General features: G+C 33.8%; 3 protein-coding genes across 3 annotated transcripts; 1 reads left to right on the top strand and 2 right to left on the bottom strand.

The window, feature by feature from the left end:
- Window positions 1-2806: 2806 nt before the first annotated feature.
- Window positions 2807-6556, bottom strand: LOC114357160 (uncharacterized). The gene is made up of 2 exons (XM_028310662.1): window positions 6176-6556; window positions 2807-5721 (listed from the first exon to the last, which is right to left on the bottom strand). The coding sequence occupies exon 2, from the start codon at window positions 5706-5708 to the stop codon at window positions 3291-3293; it is 2418 nt and encodes an 805-aa protein (XP_028166463.1). The 5' UTR covers window positions 5709-5721; window positions 6176-6556; the 3' UTR covers window positions 2807-3290.
- A 5156-nt stretch (window positions 6557-11712) lies between these two features.
- On the top strand, window positions 11713-13774 carry LOC114356888 (ADP-dependent glucokinase). Its single transcript, XM_028310266.1, has 3 exons — window positions 11713-12247; window positions 12329-12774; window positions 12860-13774. Exons 1-3 carry the CDS (start codon window positions 11913-11915, stop codon window positions 13549-13551), a joined length of 1473 nt encoding a protein of 490 aa, XP_028166067.1. The 5' UTR covers window positions 11713-11912; the 3' UTR covers window positions 13552-13774.
- An 842-nt stretch (window positions 13775-14616) lies between these two features.
- LOC114356894 (nuclear nucleic acid-binding protein C1D) lies at window positions 14617-15319 on the bottom strand. The gene has a single exon (XM_028310278.1). The coding sequence runs from the start codon at window positions 15202-15204 to the stop codon at window positions 14779-14781; it is 426 nt and encodes a 141-aa protein (XP_028166079.1). The 5' UTR covers window positions 15205-15319; the 3' UTR covers window positions 14617-14778.
- Window positions 15320-18477: the final 3158 nt, after the last annotated feature.

Raw genomic sequence — 18477 nt, 5'->3', positions numbered from 1 at the left:
AGGGCTGCCAGTGTCGCATAATATATTAAAAGCTTTTTATTATTTAAAACATTGTAACTGAAATACAGCCCTAAAGGATAATTCAGAGCCATAATGTAGCTAATGTTTTTAAAATATTATGAGAATTCTTCGACCTAAAAATTACTCATAATCCATTAATAGACATTACTTATTGTACTGTCAACAAATAAATAATTTTAAACTTAACGCAGTGAGTCAATCGTGTGCTCACGAGCGGCAGCTTCGCCAATCGCCATAAATGGCCTAGGACCATACGCGCTGACTCGAAATATATTATGACGGCTTTCCGAGATTAAAAGATCTACTGATTGATAACTTTATGTCGAATTTCTACATTTACGGCAAGATTTAATGTGACTACACACAGGGTGTAAGTAATTGACAAAATTAAACTGCATTCTCAAGCCGCTCTATCTATCTTGCACTAAAATTAAAGTGTTTCATTACATTCAATAATTAATTTCGATGAGTACCTACATTAGATTTATGATTTAACTCTAAAAAAGAATTTTAAATTTCCACGTTCAAAATTCCTGTGCTTCGTATAGCTAACATGGTCTGCTGGGCTGTTTTAAGTTTTTACCAAAGTGTCCGTTACAGTTACACAGACACCCTGTACATCTTCAGTATCACAAACTTGTTAGGGCTGTCATTATACTCGTAATATCTATAATAGTTATTGTGATTTCATTTTTTTTTTAATATCTGTTTAAAAAATTTCGGATTAATATCTGTTTAAAAAAATATTTATGAAATACATTTTTTAAACAGATAAATCCGAAAGTCTCATTCCCGAAATATAGAGTCGTTTGGAAATGTCACTTAACAAAACATAAAGTTCAAGTTCTTCAGCTTTGGATTTGGATGATGTTCGTTGAAAACAAAAATTGTATTACTTGGAGCCGTGTCTCGTCATCTTCATCGATTCTTTTAGGTAAACCTATGTCAGTGTCACACTTGCCCAAGCTCGGCGTCAATCATTACTCACTCAGGTGTGTAGTATTGAGCCCTAACTTTATCGCCCTCCCTTATTGCATAATGATGCAGATTTCCCATATAAAGGATGGAACCAACCTGACAACGACCAAACCACTCTACAGCTGTCTCATAAAAATTATCACGGATTCAACGCTTATTGTATAAGCAACAAAGACTACGAACAAAACTATCAAGCGAAAGAACAACTTTGTAAAGCCTACTAGACCCTGTCTTAGGTAACAAACTGCGTACATTAAAATTAACTATCGGAGTAAATAGTGTTTGTGATTTCAAACGTTAATAATCTTTGAATAGGAGTTGAAATAGTTCACCGTCAAATATATCTGAAACGCTTAAAGATATTACTTTATGAATGGATCCAATTACATAAGTTTGCGAAGGTGATATAAGTTAGATAAAAGAATGCAATTTAACTCGTGCTTTAGTCGCACATGGGTAGCATAGAGTTTTTATCTAGCCCATTACATTACCATGTTAATTAATTAGTTATTTAAATTCTTATTTGCCTTTATAGTTTTAATTCTAGCTCTTGGTTTGAGATTTTAGCGCAGATCATGACGATGTACAATCATAGCAGAAAACGACGTGTCAGCAAGTGGTTAGGTGCCTACCACTTAATGACTGATATTTGTAACAAATAATAGTGACTCTACACTAATGGTTTTCACGCCTGATTAACTTACCAATTCCAATTACTTTTGGTGTTAGAGATTTAAATTGATATTGAATTGATTGAGGGTTTTGTGTGTATGGAAGTTAGTTATTTGGAGCCATAAATTTTACAAAAAAGCTTTTCCGCGAGTCGGGACTTTTTGTAACAGGTTGAAATTCAGGTGCAGGTAGCAGTGCTCCAAATATGGCGGTGACAGCTTTACCCATGACGCAAATCAAGACTATACCAAGACCATTTTTACCTAATATTTAACTTTCCGAGCGAAGTCGCCTAGTTTTAACAATGTTGCTTGTTTCAACTAAAATTAATTTGACGCACGAAACGCAAAAGCATCCAAGCTAAGATGTGAATAACATCATTTAATCTTCACGGCGCTTACTTCTCGTGTTCCACACGACTTCATTCATGAGTTCGTTCACTGAGCACCTCACTAACTAGCCAGACAGCAGCAGCGCCAGCGCACCTATCTCGCGCAAAAACGCGCGTCTTTGTAACAGAATTCTCTCTTCATTGAAGAAAACTCTAGTGTTTGCGCTAATTGGACATTAGTTCTAACATCACCAACCATCTCTACAGCTAACAGGACACCACACCACCTCTATCCAACAAGATACACGACACATATTCCATCATACAAGTTTTTCTCAACTGCAGAACACTCGCTTGTCTGCAAGGTTTGTAATTCAAAAAATTCCAACAAAAACCCGGTCAGTGATACTTAGAACGTGGTCTATAGGTCATTTATCATATTTTCTCGAGTTTTAATGGCATTTGTAATGCAAGAGGTTTTTAGTTTACATTCTTGTGTTCACATACAGTCATTTTAATTACATTTCCTCCGTTAATTGCGCCCGCGAAAGCTTTTTTCCAACGTAGGTTAAACCTACTTAATACCTTCATTTCAGTAAATTGTTTGCCAATTTCATTTAAAAAATCGTAAGTTTTGTTCTTGTCCCTATCCCAGAAACTTTACCTACCTACAATATAGGTAACTTGATCTCTCTCTAGAAACCAAAATAAATGCTTAACTAATAAAACTAATACCAATGCTTAGGGTATTTACTGACAAGTTGAAAAAATGGCACAAACAGACCTTTACTTACTCGAATCTGAGCTATGTTATGCAATAACATGTCAACCCCAGAAAACCAAATCCTGAGAAATGAAAGGTCAAAGAATTTTGCAGATTTAAAAAATAACCTTACCTTGTTTGGGTAGTGAAGTGACTTTTGCTAGTTCGGTGGTATTGTAGGGAGTGATTGTAACATAGTGTAAATAGTTGATATTTTGAGTGTGATAAAAAAAACAGCTTTCTTTTCATAATTTGTTTATTGCAAAATGAAATCAAGAAATTGGACTTATTGCAATAAACGTTTAAGCCTAAATCGCCTAAACCGACATTATTAAAATAATGCAACAATCTTCTAAACACATTTGAAGGGTTATTGCGATTTTAAAAAAATATAGCAACAATTGTTTCCTCAATATTTGCTCTTGAATAATACAGTCAAATGACAATTTTAATACTATTAGTATGAATTCGAAAGTCATAAACTCAGAAACTCTTAAAAAATCAAATATAGCCCAAAATAACAAATCAGTTTTCATCATTTTCAGAAACATTATCAAAGTCTTCAGCATGATAACCATCTACATCTTCTTCCATAGTTACACCCTGAGCACCCTTTAAAAAGTCATAGAAAGATCTGGCGTCTGCAGGTACAAGCTTTAATAACTCTCGTAAGTCTTTTATTTTTTCTTTACTTAAACTCTTTCCATTTGGCCAACGTCCCGGTAAATCAATATTCTTCAGTACGGGTTTACGACCTTTTCCTGCCTTTTCAATGTTGACAACTTGGGGTTCTTCGTCCAGATCATTCTTTATTTTCAAAATATGGGGAGAATCCTTTTCCATTACAATTTCGTGAACATTTAGCCAATTCACTTTATTTTTGGCGCTATCAACTTTTCTATTAGTAATAGCTTTTTCTAATAGTTCAACAGACAGCATGTCGGGCGATAGCATTCGCGTAACCTCAAACTTCTTTTGCTTTTTACTCATCGTAATGCTTTCAGCATAATCTTCTAATGTGTAAAGTCTTTGTTGCGTTTTCAGTCGAGTTTCTATAACACCAAAGTTCGCATCATTAGGCAAGAAACAATGGCCCGATAGAAGGAATCGCATTGTAATCGACTTAAGCGATGAGTGATGTTGCATAGTATGAATCAACATGAGGACTAATTTAATGCTGCGGTTTTGTCCCCCACACGAGTCTGACCATAAAATCAGTTCCGTTATTGGATGTTGTATATTATTTAAAATGTACTTTCGCAAACAGGATCCTACTTCTTGTGTGCCTTTACCACCTTCATGTTCAAGCCATAGATTAAAAATAGATTTTTTATTACTACCGATATAAATTCCCAAATTGTACAAATTCAATTGTCGCTTGTAATAAGCAATATTAGATGGTATCTTTGGAAGTGGATGTGTTTTTTGCATGTCAAAAGTAAGTGTTTCTACAGACTCAATTTCCAAAGCAATTTTTAGATCCTCATTCATTTTATCTCTGAGCACTGAAGCTTTACTTAAATGCACATCGCGTTTCTCTTTTAATTCTTCAGCATCTACACTTGTTAATAATTTCAGCTTGGCTGCAAAAGCATCACAAGTCTTGCATGTGTCGCTTTTTGGAGCTTTAAATTTCAGATTGAATTTTTCATAGAATATCTTCTTATAAGTTGCAAGAGTCGGTAAATTTTCTTCAGTTGAATGCTTTAATTTAAATAAGTCATACATTTTGAAAAGATTAAGATCTGTGTTCAAATAACGACTATTAGTCTTGCCTCTGCAGTAGTGACTGATATACTTTGGAAAGGAGTTAATATGGTCAACTATTTTCTTGATATTTTCCTCACTCGTTCTATTATTTCCACCACTAGCTATTCCTCTGTTATCTTTTAAATCGGATGCACTATTTTTCTTCTTCATTGCAACATCTATTCTACTTTGGCAAATGCGTAAGGTTTGTAAGAACGCTTTCTTACAAATTTCATTGTCATCAAAGAAATATTTTCGAGAAACCATTCTCTTGGAATCTTCAGTAGAATAACATCTAGATTTATTAGTTTCTTTAACGTTTGCACAAATATAAGCACATCGGCCCTCATATGACCCAATAGACCAAAACTGATCAAATATCCTTTTTCGGTCATCCACTGAAATTATTTCGGTGCATTTCTTTTTACATCCGCAAGAGAAAGTCTGATCAAAAGTTTTAGGTAATACTTCTTTTCCTTTTGCATTAATATATTTTACATTTACATTAGCTCTTCGTTTCCGTTCTTTTCTTGACTGGTCTGCGATTTTTCGTTTCCTACCGCGCTTAGGTCTACCTATTACATTTTCTTCTAATTGTGTTTTTGCCACAGAAGTTTCAGTATTTGATATTTGTTCTTCCGTATTATTTATAACGTTGGATTGATTTTCTAAATTCTCTTCAGTAGAAGTTGACTGTGTGATCATGTCCGTACTACTATTATTATTGCCATTAGTTATTAGAGTATTGTAGTCATTATTAAAAATATCTTGAGTTTCAGTTTCATGAAGAATTGTATTTAACATGTCATTTTCATTATTTTGGTTACCATGTATATTGTTACAAGACACGACTTCTATTTCTTCTATGATTTCGTTCCCTTCGAGATCGTAATTAAAAAATGTGGAATGTAGGCTTTTTTGAACAACATCTAAATCATCTAATTGTATCAAACTAGGGCTATGTATTAAATCTTCTGTTGTTTCAGTTATGGTATCTTTAGGGTTCGGGTCACATATAAATGCAGTATTTTGAAGCTTAAGAAGAGGATCATTTTTTAACCGATGTAGCATGGTTACTTCACTTTCGTGAGTTTCTAAAATATCTCTGAGAGGTTCTTCTTCAGAGTCCGATTTTTCATTAGATGAATGCTTCTCACAAGCCATTGCAACTAACTTCTGTGCTCTAGAGTTCATGGTAAATGGGTACCTATAACAACATAATAAAAAATCAATTGCTTCATAGCTATAAGAAAAACAGTTCTTTTGCACGATATTTCTAACATTTTTAATGCATTCAATCGTAATAGGTTTGAATTTTTACCTAGAATAATAGCTTAATGGTTAAAGATATTTATTTCTCAAAAAGATTACAATGCAATCACTTACAGAGAAACATTAATTTGTCTTAATAATAATAAACAATACAAAAACGTTATGTACCCTATTACCCTAAAAATAACGACAACTTTTAAAAATTTAATTTGCAATAACCAGTTAAACTTAACAGTGAATTATATTGATGTTATTATAGTTAATTTGGTAGTAAATCACCTATTTAATACACTAATCACTCATTTGATATAAAAGAGGAAACAAAATTAACAACCAATTAATGTTTGTAATGCAGAAATTAATTACTAATAAAAAATTTTGCAAGTTACCTTCGTATCCGTTGCCACAAGTAGAAAAAACCTTTTAAATATAACTTTAAACCAACACTTTATGTATCATCATTATTAAAACGTTATGTACATAACACTTACTTTGAATTAAACCTATTTTCTTATTGAAACTCAAAGAACTTTGTATTTTTCAAGCTACAGAAAAACCGCGCACGTTATGACAGGTTTGTGATCGCTTATTGCAAAACTGTATAGTAATAGTTTTGTGAACTGCAGAAATAATTTTCTAACTAGATGGCGTTTTATGGAATACATACGATGTTGTCCATTTTTTCAGACGTAGAGAGTACCGAGAACAATAACTAGATGGCACTATCTCAATATGCGATTTTTTGTGGGTTGACATATTATTGCATAACATAGCTCTCTTTACATTGAAAAGATCTCACTATTCTAACTCTAAACTATTGTAGATTGTTCGTAGTAGAAAAATAACAATTATTTTATATTAAACGTAATTACAGCTTGTCCAATACTCCAATTCCCACGTAAGATATCCACTTCAATTAGTCGTAGTATTTCTCCTTCACAATTAAATGATTATGTGTTTGGCCCCAATTAAATAATTATATCGACGTTTTGTATCAATGAAAGTCGTTCATTGATGTTTTTTAAATTAAAACAATGTAAAATGATAAAGATGACGTAACTTTTAAACAGAATATTATTTATGTAGCCAATTTAAAATCAAATATTCGATAGGAAAGCCGGGAAAAAGGTATTTCAGCAGGTATTGTAGATCGTTCGTCCTATACTTACCCAGTTATATTTTTTCTCAAACATACGAACGAGAATCTTACATAGCTTTCCCAACTATGAATTTTATCTTCTTTTCGTTATATTTAATGAAAATAAATATTTTTTGTCGGTCATATTTTTTTCACGCGTCTGCGCGTCACGGGCTGTTAATTCTTTTGAAGATACAGCATTATTCTTAAGATTTCACGCTAGACGGACTACAAATAGATTAACCAATTAACTCGTTTGTTTTTAATACTAGAAATTCAATAAATACGTATGATAAATAGCAATATGATGCGGTACTTCATCTAATATGATTAAGTACTTAATCGAATGCATTCAACGCGCTAGTTTTCAAGGGTTTTAATCGGTATTTCTCACAGTCACTGGCGCCATGTTCAGTCGCAGCATTCGCGTAAATTAACGTTTACATTTTAATTGAAACATTTTTTTTCTACCAAAACAGTGACCACTTATGTACGACATCTAATTTAAGTAGGTAGGTAACGAATAAAAAAAGTTTCGCAATGACTGAAACACTCTCAACTCTAGTGAATTTATATTTTGTTTGATACTTCCATTTTTACCAATTTGTATGCATTACCAAGCTCATTCAATATTTACGCTCGTAATAAAAACAAAATCTAAGTAGACATTCGTAGGTAATTAATAGTGTACCCACTTGGTATCTTGGCATCGCATCACATGTGTAAAATCTTTAGTAAGTTATAAGGTAATCGCTGTATTAAACAGGGTACGTACCTACCTTGTAGACTTAAAGAAATTATCTAATAATCATAAATTATAGCAAATTAAATGTAGATTTAATCATCATAGCAGTTTTGCGATGCGAGGTCGGCAACGCAAAAACTTACGATGATTGCTTAAGGTAAAAATAAATACTTACTAGGAGTTAATAATATTAATTATTGAAGAAATTATTCTACAGCGTGTCTAGAACCTACCTACAGGTAGGAAAATCGTAAGAAAGGTAAAAAATATCATACTACCTATCTATACTGGCTTTATAGCTCACGCTTACAAAGCAAGCTTTTAAACTCTACCTAAAATAGATTGCATCAGGTATTTATTTCTTTCATTTTTTAATCATTATTTTTATGACAATTGAGTAAATTTGGTATAGTGAAATTTTATTGCAAATAAGTAGCTACTGAGGTTTTATTACCTAGGTTAGTAGGTTGTACTGAATAAAACTTCAAAGACTTCGATTACTCAAACCTAATTTGTAAATGCAATTGGACGATTCCTCGATCGAAACGACCTGCACAACCTAAGGGCGTAAATTGTCTTCATTCATTAAGTATGGAAGATTTCATAACGTAGTCTAATTACACGTTCAACCTTTGCTCAAAGGTCAAGGGAGGCGCTCTCGTATGTTGTGCTAATAATTGTTACGAACATAAACAGTGAAATGGCATACGGCAACCACCCGAACTGGAAATCCTGACCTCACGGCATGAATCACGCGACCCCGCGCCCGCGCTGCGGACCCTCCGGTGCCTGCGAAAACTTGGAACTTGAGAAAAAAGTTGTCTTACCAAATATTAAGTAAGTAAGTATTCTTTGCCAGTAACACATTTTGCAGTGCGTAAAATTTTGACAAGATACCTACCTGCATCTTATTATTCTGTACTTAGTCCCAGTTCAAAACAAGAGTAAGTTAAGTCCTAAGTCCTACATAAGAGTAAAGTTCATTTTGCGTTCCTCTAGCTAGAGGCGCAGCGACCTGAAGTTTCATACGATGTGGAAACTTGTTTCAGGGACAAAGTACCTACCTAAAACACACTTTTATCTTTGTTGATATTTAAAACCTGTAAAAAGGTAATTAAATCACATGCTTTGTTTCAACCTGGAAAGACGTCCACTGCTGGACAAAGGTGGCCGTTGAGGCAGAAAAATTATCCAGTGGCGACCACGGACCGGAAAACGCAGTAAAAGAGCAAAAGTAATTAGATACAATCAGAAATTCTAAATTCGTCATGCCAACACTCAGTGCCAACAGGGGTCAAGTGTTAATTTTTTTTCCACCTCAATCGATACCATTGCTGGATAACCTGGAATAACCCTAGCATTAATGACTTATAATTTGTCAGGCTGTAAAAAGCCCGTAAGCCGTAAAAAGATTCGTAGTGTGGGCAGGCCCCCCACAGGTGGAGACGAAGTGAAGGTCGCGGGAGGTGCCTGGATGCGGTCGTTGAGGAAATTCCTTGGGGGAGGCCTTTGTCCAGCAGTGGACGTCATTTGGCTGAAACGGCCGAATGAAAAAGTCTCTGGTTTCCGTAGTCGCTTCACCCAGCTCGAGGACCGGCGCCAGACAGTTACGGCATACTGATTTCATCTGCGTTATTTTGGCGGCAACAATACGTGACTACCTTATTCGGATGCACTTTATGCTTTTTAATCCGGCTTTTTTGCCTAAAATGTATTTAACACCGGGTATGGAGTCATTTAATTTGCTATTGTTTATTATTTTCAACCGTTTTGAGTTTAATCAGATTACACGATTGCACAAAAAGGTAAAAGTAATTTATCCACTCTTAGTACTGGGTAGTAAATAGGTAGGTTTTTTTATATTGCAGGCTAAGCTATAATTTTCATTAAAACATAAATCTAGCTGCTTTTGCATCAATTTGCTTAAATTCATTAGCCATTAGTGCGACACGTACCGGAAAGTTATATTAACCTACGACTAAAACCCTTACGCACGGCAAATCGAACCTAGAACCCCTAAGCTCAGGCAAGCACCACTGCGCCACCGCGTCAGGTCGATAACTTCTCACTTATCATTTTGTTTATTTGTGTCGCTCTCGCATTAAAAAGGCAATGTGATGAAACAAAGATAAAAAAATGCAAGACGTGAACTCTGAAATTAATGTTCTTCTCCCTGGGTCAATTTACGCCCAAAGCTCTTAACATCTCATGTCCTCCCATTTTTGGACGCAACCGGTTCTTCCTTTTGGGGAAGGATTTTTTACTTTCGAAACATATTGGAAAGTAATGAAGTAGGTACTTATTTACATAATAAATTCATCACGATTATTTTTTCCATTATCAACCTTTGGATGATCCTATCAAGTTTCCTTTAACGAAATAATAGGTAGGTAGGTTTCTCATTTACGCTCTACATTTTGAAGACAAACTAAAGTGCGGCCACGCTAGTACCTACTGAAAGCTGTTTTGTGTGAGTAATTCATGTAAAACTTTTAATATCGCGGTTATTTACCCGAATAAATAAGTATTTATTTATGTAAATTATTTTACTTCCAGTTTCGTAAAACAAACATCCCACGCCACGGTGACCTAATTATGTGGGCAATTTAATGTGTAGGATACTAAAGTATGTTAAGTAAATTAATATTCATTCAATACCTACTTTTAATCAAAAAGTGTCGGTTCGTGATGCCCGGTGACTTTTAACCGACTTCAACAAAAAGAGGAGGTTCTCACCAACCGAGGTATATTTTTTTTAAGTTGTATGTGGGCCACATAGAGGAATACTGGTTTAATTCTCTAAAAACAACTAAACATTTAAATATTTATTTTCTAGTCGTTGCGTCGAAAGAAAACTTATTTTCGTTTTCGTAATTTAAAAACTGTGCGTGCACGTTTGTGTTTGAATCGGAACCATGAAGCTAAAGATAAAAATGGAGGGCACACTTGGAACAACAACTTGACTCAAATACCTACTTATCTCTATCTCGCTCTCTGTGGGCCGACCTCTCTTTTTAGTGTGGACTTTTTTTTTTTTTTTTTTTTTTTTTATGCTGGGAACAAGGCAGGTATTTGACCGCAATCGCACCTGGTGTTAAGTGAGATGCAGTCTAGGATGGTACATATCTGCCCTGTAAGTGCCTATTCACTCTCGCCTTGAAAACGCCCGGACTGTAGTATTGCTATCTCCTTATTTAAATCTCCTAGTAAATTCTTCGAAATAGCCAATTCACTAACCAAATCAGAAGTAAAACAAATAAATAATTAAATATTTGAACTAAGATTACCTAGTTAAATTAAAAATCACAAAATTGTCGGCCGTTTAGGCTTAATGTGTTGGCGAATCAGGGAATTACAATCCCAATTCCTGGGTAATCGGTACCATGTGGCAACATCGGCCCAATCCGGCCCATCATGGCGGTTGTTTACTATTTTGTTTATTATGCAGTTAATTTCGTTTGAGATTTTTTACAGGACATAATCATTGTTTTATCACAAGAAATGGTGCAAAATTTTGTAGTGCGTGGTTGCGGTAGTACGTGGTGTCCCGGAAGTGACTTAAGAGGTGGAATTGTGTAAATCAATCGTAATCGTTTGACAGTTCATATCGTACGATAAAGTCAGTTAAACAAAGCGTTTGACAGAACAATCGTACGATATGAACTGTCAAATGATTACGATTGCTTTACACAATTCCACCTCTGATTCCACGCGTAAGTGTTTATTTCGTGATTTCCGACATTGGATCATTGTAAACATTTTTCACAGTAATTTCTTCCTAAAACGTTTTACCAGTATTTACACTTATCATGTAATGATACCTATGTCAAGAAATAAAGATTTTACATTGAGTTTCATTGACTTTGAGCAAATTTATATTTTTTGTTTATTTAGAAAGAGAGAGTCTGCCCACAGAGAGCGAGATAGTGATACATAGGTTGTGCTTCAAGTAGGTATTCGGAGTGTGGCCTCCATTTTTATCTATAGCTTCATGATCGGAACGTAGAACACTTCACAGTTCTGACAGTTATCATGTGTCAATTTGCTGTCAAAAAAATGGACATCGGTGTCGTGTCGTTTCGTTCGGTATCTTGGTAAACTCGACCGTGATGTTTTTTATCTCGAGCAATAAAATTTAACAAAGCAGTTGTATAAATATAATGTGACGTGGATCTGAACAAAGTACCAGATAAAACATTAATGCATTCCATTTATAATCTCCCTAAATAACTGTATCATTGCAATGGCTGGTGCTCCGGTGAAATTGGGGTCTATTTTATCTTTCTGTGTCGTTCTGTACGCTGTTTACTTTCGCAAAAGCGATGTTGGCGATATCAGGCTGGCGCCAGTGAAGAACCATATGCTACATTTGGAGAGCGAGAACCAGGTAGCGTCGGGAATCCAACAGCCAAAAGTAGCCTTAGGTTATGGTGCGTGTCATGACCTCTTCGTAAACGCTACATCATTGCTGGATTATAAATACTTAAAAGGCACACCAGAACATTTTAATGAGATTACCAATAATGAAGAATTCCATAAAAGTTTCGCTTATTTCTTCAAACATGGAGCAGCAGCTGAGTAAGTATCTGTACATTAAAATGTATAAATAAATGTCTTATTCTTATGATGTTACTAATTTGTGTTATTTTATAATTGCAGGAGATTTATGTCAAATTCTAAATTGTATGACGATTTGATTGAAAAGGCTCTAAAGTTGCCTGGAACAAGATGGACTATCGGTGGCAATGCTCCTCTCATGGCTAAAAGGTTCCATATGGAGGGATGGAAAGTACTCTTTGCTGCTAAAATGAGTGAAAAACTGAAGTCATACATTCCTGATGAAATACAAATAGTTGGTAACTCTGAAAATGAACAAGTGAAAGATGATATTCATATGATATTAGAATATAAGGCAGATGAGAAGTTTGGCATCTACACAGCGCCCAGAGCAAACAGATACATAATGCATAATGATGAAAATAACCCTTTACTTAGTTCCTTAGAGAAGTTTGGTGAATACTTGCCAGAATTTAATCCTAATTTACTAGTCATTAGTGGATTACAAATGATGGACAACTATCCATTCAAGAAAGATGATAAAAAAGGTACTCATACTAAACACATTTCAATTAAGCAATAGTTAAATAGACCATTGTTTTAAAATTACTAAAAAAAATGTTTCCATTCCAGATTTGAGAGCTGAAAGACTGGATTTAGTCAAACAACAAATTTTATCTCAACCAGTAACAACTTTGGCTCATTTTGAGATGGCTAGTTATGTGGATTTAGATCTATTATTGCATTTAACAACTAAAGTTCTGCCTTATGTGGACTCAGTTGGCATGAATGAACAAGAACTCAGTAATTTATGCAGTGTGCTCGAATATGGGGAAGTAAGTGTTGTGGCAGACTCAAATCCAAGAGTGGCTACAGCTTTGGATCAAATGAGAAAGATATTCAGACTCATAAGACTGAAGAACAAAGAACATGGGAGCAAAAGAAAACTAACACGCATACATGTGCACACTCTAGCTTATCAAGCTATATTGACAGTTAAAAGTTCAAACTGGAAAAGAACAAAAGCTGCAGCTGCAAAAGCATCCCTAACTGCACACAGGTATGTGTGTAACAACCAAAACATTGCACTGGACAAAAGCAAGCTGCTGCTTGATGACAGTTTCTCCACAACAGCAGACAACGACAACAACAGTAGAGTGTTCTTTGAGCCGTCGCAACCTGTGGCTTGTTGGGAAGAAGTGGTAGAAAATGAGAATGTAGATATTTGTGTTGCGCCTGTGTTAATTTGTACAGAGGCACAGCTTACCGCGGGAGCAGGAGATAATATCTCGGCTGCTGGGTTGGTGTTGCAGGTGGAAAAGTGAATCTAGGTCATTTTTACAAATAACATAATATTTATACTTTATTATTACTTTATATGATATTCATTCCATTTCAAGGTATTGTGATGTTTAAGATACTTAATGTTGTGCCATTTATAATATCACATTTAGAACAATGTCATTATTTAGCAATTCAGAAGACTTGCCTCTGTTTTCAAGTACAACATTATTGAAGTTTAATTTTAAGGAATTGACTGCTTGCTTTGTTGACTAAATTATGAATAAGTTATTGAATTGTATATGTATAAGTATTTAAATTATTTTATTATGAATTTGGTTAAGGTTTTTATTTTATTACAAGATACTGTTTTTGTGCTACTACATCTACATTCCTGAAAATATTGAAGATCGTTTTATGATTGTTCAAATTAAAAGGATTAAAAGGAAATCTGAAGAAAAGTCATTTGTTTGTGATTATAACCTTATTAATATCATGTTATAATAAATAGTATTATTTACATGACTTGAACAATAACTAAGGCATAATTATCTAAATACAAATTAATAGTCAAGTTCAATGTAGTGGCCTAGCCTAAATTACAGGGTTCGAGGATATATATCAAGGGATATATATCTTGATATATATCGGATATATATCCGATATATATCCAGCCGGTTTTGATGATATATATCAATTTGTAAAATTTGTAACTGTATTTGTACTTTTTCACATAAGATTTTTGTTTTTTAGTTGATTTTGCCGTATTTACAAGAAGATTTTATGTTTTTGCTTTATTTGTCTGATTTTAAGTTTTAAAAACATTAAAAACATGTTTATGTAACACATATGCAATGGTATTCATAAATAATACAATAAAATAATAGTATAGCTTTCATACAAATTTGATATATATCAAAGTGGATATATATCGGATATATATCATAAATATCCGATATTTTGATATTTATAATAAATATCGGATATTTTCGAACCCTGCTAAATTATGATGTAGGTATGAGAAAAAGTTACAAGTCTTTTATTTTAATAGCACTTATTCATTGGAGAGCATATGCCACTAAAACAAAAGCTTAATTAAACTATAAAACTATGTACATGGTAATTTGTAATAAGATTCTATAGTTATAATACCTATTTTATCCTAACATTTTATCATGCAATAATAACACAAATATAAAGATAATCAATCATAGATTATCTGTTTAAAATTACACTCAGTCTTAAAAAAGGACATGGCTTATTGGGATATTTTAATCATCAAATTTGGTCTTTTTATTCTGCGGTTGGGCGGTAGCTTTGTAAGGATCATAAAGTCCACTACGCACAAATCTTTTAGCAGCTTCAATATTCACTGTTGGTCGCTTTTCTTTGTCTTTAACTTCTTGCCACTTCATCATCACTGTTTTTATCCTTTGAAGTTCATCTTTTATTGGATGCTTGGAAGGGTCTATGCCTTGAATGCGCAAGTGGACCCAGTGCAATGAATTGAGAGTGAACGCCAAGAATAGATCAAGTTCAATTTGCGCCGGAAGCTCCAGTTTATCGTAATGTTCCTTCAGTGGCAACAATTGATCCAAGACTTTCTGGACCTCTTGCAAATTTTCCTTCAAATTCTCGCAGTTATCTACGAAGTCTTTGTCCTTCGAAAGTTCACCATACTTCAAGTTCCAATCCATTGTTTGTAATTTTATAAAAACCTTCTTCTTTATTTGTTTTTATGAATAAAACACGCACGTTTCCAATTTATAACCTGAATGAAAATGCAAAATGTCTGTTTCTTTCGTATAAAACTAGGGTAGGCAAGTAATGGCGATCGTTGATCATCTGATTCATCGATAAATATCGATGCGACAAATCGACAATACCAATGCACAATGAAGTTTATAAGCTATAAAAATAAGATATTCTGTAGATCAATAGAATGAAGCCAACTTCAAAACAGAATTTTTAGTTACTTTATAACGTTAATAATGATGACAATGATGATGAAGAATATAATAATCGATTTTCTAAGTAATATCGACATCGTTTGAATTAACAATGTAATTCATAAAACATGGACAACCCTAGCTGAAAAATGTCACAATTAAAAAAAAAGTTGTCACTGGAGACCATAGACTATTTTTTTTTTATTTTTTTTTTTTATTTTTTATTTTACAGCTCTGGGTNAGCTTTGTTGTGTGAGTAAAAAATACAGAATGTTCCATTATGTAAGACGAAATGAATTTTTATTTTTGTTAGAAAATGTAACTTTGTAAAATCATTATAAAACACATACTCAAATTTGGTGAACTTGTTCAGTGTACCGTATAGATGCCCCCATTAAAAGGAATGTAGCTAGTTTAGAAGGACCCTGTATGTATTTTGAAGATTCAAATGAAATCTACATTTTAAAAACATGTATGGCTTCCTTCACTGAGCAAAGCAAGTTTATCCAGACTGTGTTTAATTCGTACTATTTGATGTGTGTAATTTTTTTCCCCCTATTTCATATTAGGATTACTGATATACCTATCATTAGCTAAAAAGACTATTGAAAATTAAGATTCTAAGTTGATTTGTTGAATTTATGAATATTTTTCATGATAACTTTGTGAATCATGATTTTATGAAATTTTTGCCAAAAATGCTACATGTTTTCTAAATATTGAAATAATACCTACTTATTAACAAATAATTTACATAAAAATCGTTTTATTGTATTTGAATATAACTACTATTAATAATTATTAACCATAAAACCCTAAAAAGATTATATTTTTTAAATATTTGCACATATATGTACGGGCCTCCCAGGCCCCCACCTCAGTAGCTAAAGGTTAAATAAATAAATAAAATTAAATTGGTTTCAGTTTTTCCTATAAAGTAGACATTTATGAAGTTTTATTTAAAAGCATCATAATATTTATTTAACAAACTAGACATTTAACAAACTATCATTTAACAAACTAGATGGCGCCTCCATCATGTAAACATTGGCTCCGTATTTGTTATCGATTTAAAAATGTAAAACTTGGTTAAAATGAACAAATTAGTGAACGTTGTGTGCAGTATTGTGAGAATAACCGGTGGAAATGTTATCCAATAAATATTAGAAAGTGTTGACCAAAAACTGACGATAAAACCACAGTAGATAAATCAAACAGTACGGAAGCTTCATACAAACGCTCGAAATCAGACTCACGCACACAGACGCACGCTTTACACGAGCTCTAAGCGAACCTCGCAGTCCATCCGTCGCGGGTGTCGCGCGCGTTGCGTTTTTAATAATAATTTTATTGCATTCNTTTGTCTTTAGATAGTAGAAGAGATACCACACCTGGGCTTGATGATTTTCCTTATATTTTAATAAAACGCTTACATAAAAGAGCTAAGCAAATCTTACTATCTATATTTAATAATTTATGGATGAACAATATCATCCCAACTTCTTGGAAAAGTATAGCTGTAGTGCCGATTTTAAAGCCTGATAAAGACCCTAATTCGGCTGAATCTTATAGGCCAATATCTCTTTCATCATGCGTAGGAAAGGTCTTTGAAAATATGTTGAAGAACAGGTTGGAATTTTATGTAGAATCCAGACTAATACTGCCAACAGATCAATTTGGCTTCCGTAAGGGCAGAAGCACACTTGATAGCCTTTTAAAATTTAGCGGTGATATAGAAGACGCATTCTGTGAACATAGCTATTTAGTAAGTGTTTTCCTTGATGTTAGTGGTGCTTTTGATAATGTGGATTTGCCAACCTTAGTAGAAATTTTACACAGTTACAATATTCCCGGAAAAGTATGCCAGTGGATTTTCAATTTCTTTAACTCTAGATTAGTGTATATTAAACATAACCACACCCTCCACGGTCATCAAAGAGCGTATAAAGGTGTAATGCAGGGTGCGAGTATTTCTCCCTTAATGTATCTCTTGTATACAGCAGAATTTCACAAATATGTTTCTGTAAATAATTTATCTATATTACAATATGCAGATGATATTGTACTATATACTAGAAATAGAAATATATCAGAAGCTGAAGCAACTCTCAATGAGTCCCTGAATCTTCTGTTTTTATATTATAAAGAAAGATTAAAGTTAGATATTAATCCACAAAAAAGTTCATTGATGGTATTCAGTAGGAAAAATGATTCTGATTTTGTAAATTTAAATGTAAAATATTGCAATGTAAATATTAGTTTAGTAGGAGAAAAGAAATTTTTAGGCTTGTTTTTTGATTCCAAAATGTATTTCAATCGTCATGTAAATAACNCTAGACCATATGATTCTACAATGTCCAGCCTTTAAAATGGAGAGGCTACTGCTAGTGGGTGGCTTACTAAAGACATACCAAGATGGAAATATTCCCCGCCTCTTGCCATCCTTACTAGCCAACGAAAATTCATATCTCCATATTTACCAGTACATTACTAGTACATCAATAGAACTATGAAGACCACAATGAAGACTTAGAACAAAATAGACACAGACGCACAGAAGAACATAGAACCAAACACTGAGATGCTTTACCAAACACAGTGCATTACAAGAAAGATTTGGCCGTATGGATATTTATCCAAAGCCGTAAAATTTATATGAAAAAAAAAAAAAAAAAAAAAGCTCTGGGTTCCAGAGAAAAATCACAGACAAAAATACTAAAGGACGAAGCACACATATCACCTGAGCATATCACTTAGAAAGCGATCGTCATCGTATCAAATTGAATTTTTTTGTATGATAGTCCCAGTAGGAACTAGGTATCGCACATTTATCGGAATTGTAAAGTAATCGCCTCTTCCGGGACAAGCAAAGCAAGCTCCCAAACTGCGCTGCACATGGATGGTCAACTACACCTACATTATAACACAGTAGATAAAAACAGTACGGAAGCTTCATACAAACGCTCGAAATCAGACTCACGCACACAGACGCACGTTTTACACGAGCTCTAAGCGAACCTC

Source organism: Ostrinia furnacalis, unplaced genomic scaffold (genome assembly GCF_004193835.3).
Source record: "Ostrinia furnacalis isolate ACB-3 unplaced genomic scaffold, ASM419383v2 OfSCF0216, whole genome shotgun sequence".
Classification (NCBI taxonomy): Eukaryota; Metazoa; Arthropoda; class Insecta; order Lepidoptera; family Crambidae; genus Ostrinia; species Ostrinia furnacalis.
Note: the sequence above shows the minus strand (reverse complement) of the source record. Positions and strands in the feature narration are given on the sequence as shown.

What these genes read in the sequence shown, in the direction of transcription:
- LOC114357160 (XM_028310662.1), bottom strand. Translation starts at nt 5,708, where the DNA reads ATGAACTCTAGAGCACAGAAGTTAGTTGCAATGGCTTGTGAGAAGCAT.
- LOC114356894 (XM_028310278.1), bottom strand. Translation starts at nt 15,204, where the DNA reads ATGGATTGGAACTTGAAGTATGGTGAACTTTCGAAGGACAAAGACTTC.
- LOC114356888 (XM_028310266.1), top strand. Translation starts at nt 11,913, where the DNA reads ATGGCTGGTGCTCCGGTGAAATTGGGGTCTATTTTATCTTTCTGTGTC. An exon ending in AAACATGGAGCAGCAGCTGA is followed by an intron (nt 12,248 to 12,328) that starts GTAAGTATCTGT and finishes TTATAATTGCAG; the next exon opens with GAGATTTATGTCAAATTCTA. An exon ending in CAAGAAAGATGATAAAAAAG is followed by an intron (nt 12,775 to 12,859) that starts GTACTCATACTA and finishes TTTCCATTCCAG; the next exon opens with ATTTGAGAGCTGAAAGACTG.